Source organism: Oryzias melastigma, unplaced genomic scaffold (assembly GCF_002922805.2).
Source record: "Oryzias melastigma strain HK-1 unplaced genomic scaffold, ASM292280v2 sc01224, whole genome shotgun sequence".
Classification (NCBI taxonomy): Eukaryota; Metazoa; Chordata; class Actinopteri; order Beloniformes; family Adrianichthyidae; genus Oryzias; species Oryzias melastigma.
The window spans coordinates 10,044-11,556 of NW_023417808.1; the positions used below are offsets into that span (position 1 = coordinate 10,044).

General features: G+C 47.9%; 1 protein-coding gene across 1 annotated transcript; it reads right to left on the bottom strand.

The window, feature by feature from the left end:
- Positions 1 to 183: 183 nt before the first annotated feature.
- Positions 184 to 1,470, bottom strand: LOC112141919 (predicted GPI-anchored protein 58). Its single transcript, XM_024265127.2, has one exon. It carries the CDS (start codon positions 1,261 to 1,263, stop codon positions 331 to 333), a length of 933 nt encoding a protein of 310 aa, XP_024120895.2. The 5' UTR covers positions 1,264 to 1,470; the 3' UTR covers positions 184 to 330.
- Between the last annotated feature and the right edge of the window lie 43 nt (positions 1,471 to 1,513).

Genomic DNA, 1,513 nt, shown 5'->3' on the forward strand with positions numbered 1-1,513 from the left:
TAGATACATCTGTGCCACAAACACCTCAGCTGGATTACTGATTAAACTCTACAGTTTTGGGGAGAAGTGAACTTTAGCAGGTTATATGACATTTTTTATGTTTTTTAATGCTTAAGTTTTGGATTCTTTTTTTCGATTCTTCAAGTTTGGAGTTTGGAGGAAAAAAGTTTTACCATCTCAAAGGTTAAAACATGTTTTTTATGATTCTGTTTTATTATTTTCTGACTTTGATGACCTAATTTCTAAATCATATAAAGTAAAGAACTTCAAAATATCAACTTATTGTCAATTTTTACAACAATTCTTGCACATTTTAATTACAAGCTCCTTTTACATTTTTAGGCTGCAGTGGAGAACCTCCATAAACACGAAATCCTTACTATCAAAAATGAGTGCTTGACTGTCAACAAATGGACATTTTGAAAGTCTCACCTCCATATCTGACGCCTCTGCCACTCCCTCCAAACTTGAATTTGACACCACCGGCTTTAGGGTTGATTTAGCAGCAATGACTTTGGCCTCCACCTGCTTTGTAATTGTTTTAGGTTCCACATTCAGAGGCGGTTTCGGGGTTGGAGCTGGGCTAGGTTGTCGTTTTGGCAGCGGCCTGGTCTCCGCCTTGCTGGAGGGCCGACTTCCTTCCCTAGATGGGGCTTTTTTCTCTAAGGTGGATGGAGGACGTTCCTGGACTGACGGGGCTCTTTCGGGCTTTGGCTCTGGGGCTTTAGGCTCAGGGGTGGCGGCTTTGGACGGCTTACTGGGCTGCGGCGGCGGTGCCTCCTCTTCTTCTACTTCTACTTCGTCTGGCAGACTGAGGCTGTTGGCGATGGGGGCAGCAGGGGCAGGGGGGAGGTCTGGAGCTTTCGCTTCAGAGTCAAATTTCTGCAGCGGCTTAATCTCCAGCTCAGAGCCCTGCTCGTTCTTGTTGCTGTGACGACTGGGGGAACGGGAGGGGCCGCGGCTACTGGGGGCCCCCTCTCCTTCAGGTGCAGCCAGTGCAGGTGGAGGAGCTGCGGTCGCAGGGGTGGTGGGGCGGCTGGCGGGTGCGCTGTTGGGTTTTATGCTCCCCTGCTTCACAGATTTGTCTTCAATGATGCTTCTTGGACTGAGGAGTTTGGGGTCCTCCTTGCTGGTGATGGCCAGGCTGGGGGACGGGGTGCGGGCCGGCGAGGAGCCCGGCATGAGCCGGTCCAGTTCGTTCAGTAGAGGGCTTTCAGGGGGTGTAGGCAGGGGCTCCTCTTCAGCTAGAAGGGGCTCGTGCATGACCGGGTCAGCATTCTCAGTGTCCTCAATGGTGTCCTGCAGCACTCTCTTCTTTAGATATTCAGGACCTATAAAAACAATATAGTTTTATCAATAAATCATCTTTTTTATGCAGAATAAGAGTCCAAGCTTCTTCGTTTTCTTAAATAACAGTCATGAACCTTCTCCAGGATAAAATCACCAGGGGTCTGCGACTTTCAACACTTAAAAAAAATATTTCAGACTATTTCTTACTGACAACATCCCAGTA

What these genes read in the sequence shown, in the direction of transcription:
- LOC112141919 (XM_024265127.2), bottom strand. Translation starts at nt 1,263, where the DNA reads ATGCACGAGCCCCTTCTAGCTGAAGAGGAGCCCCTGCCTACACCCCCT.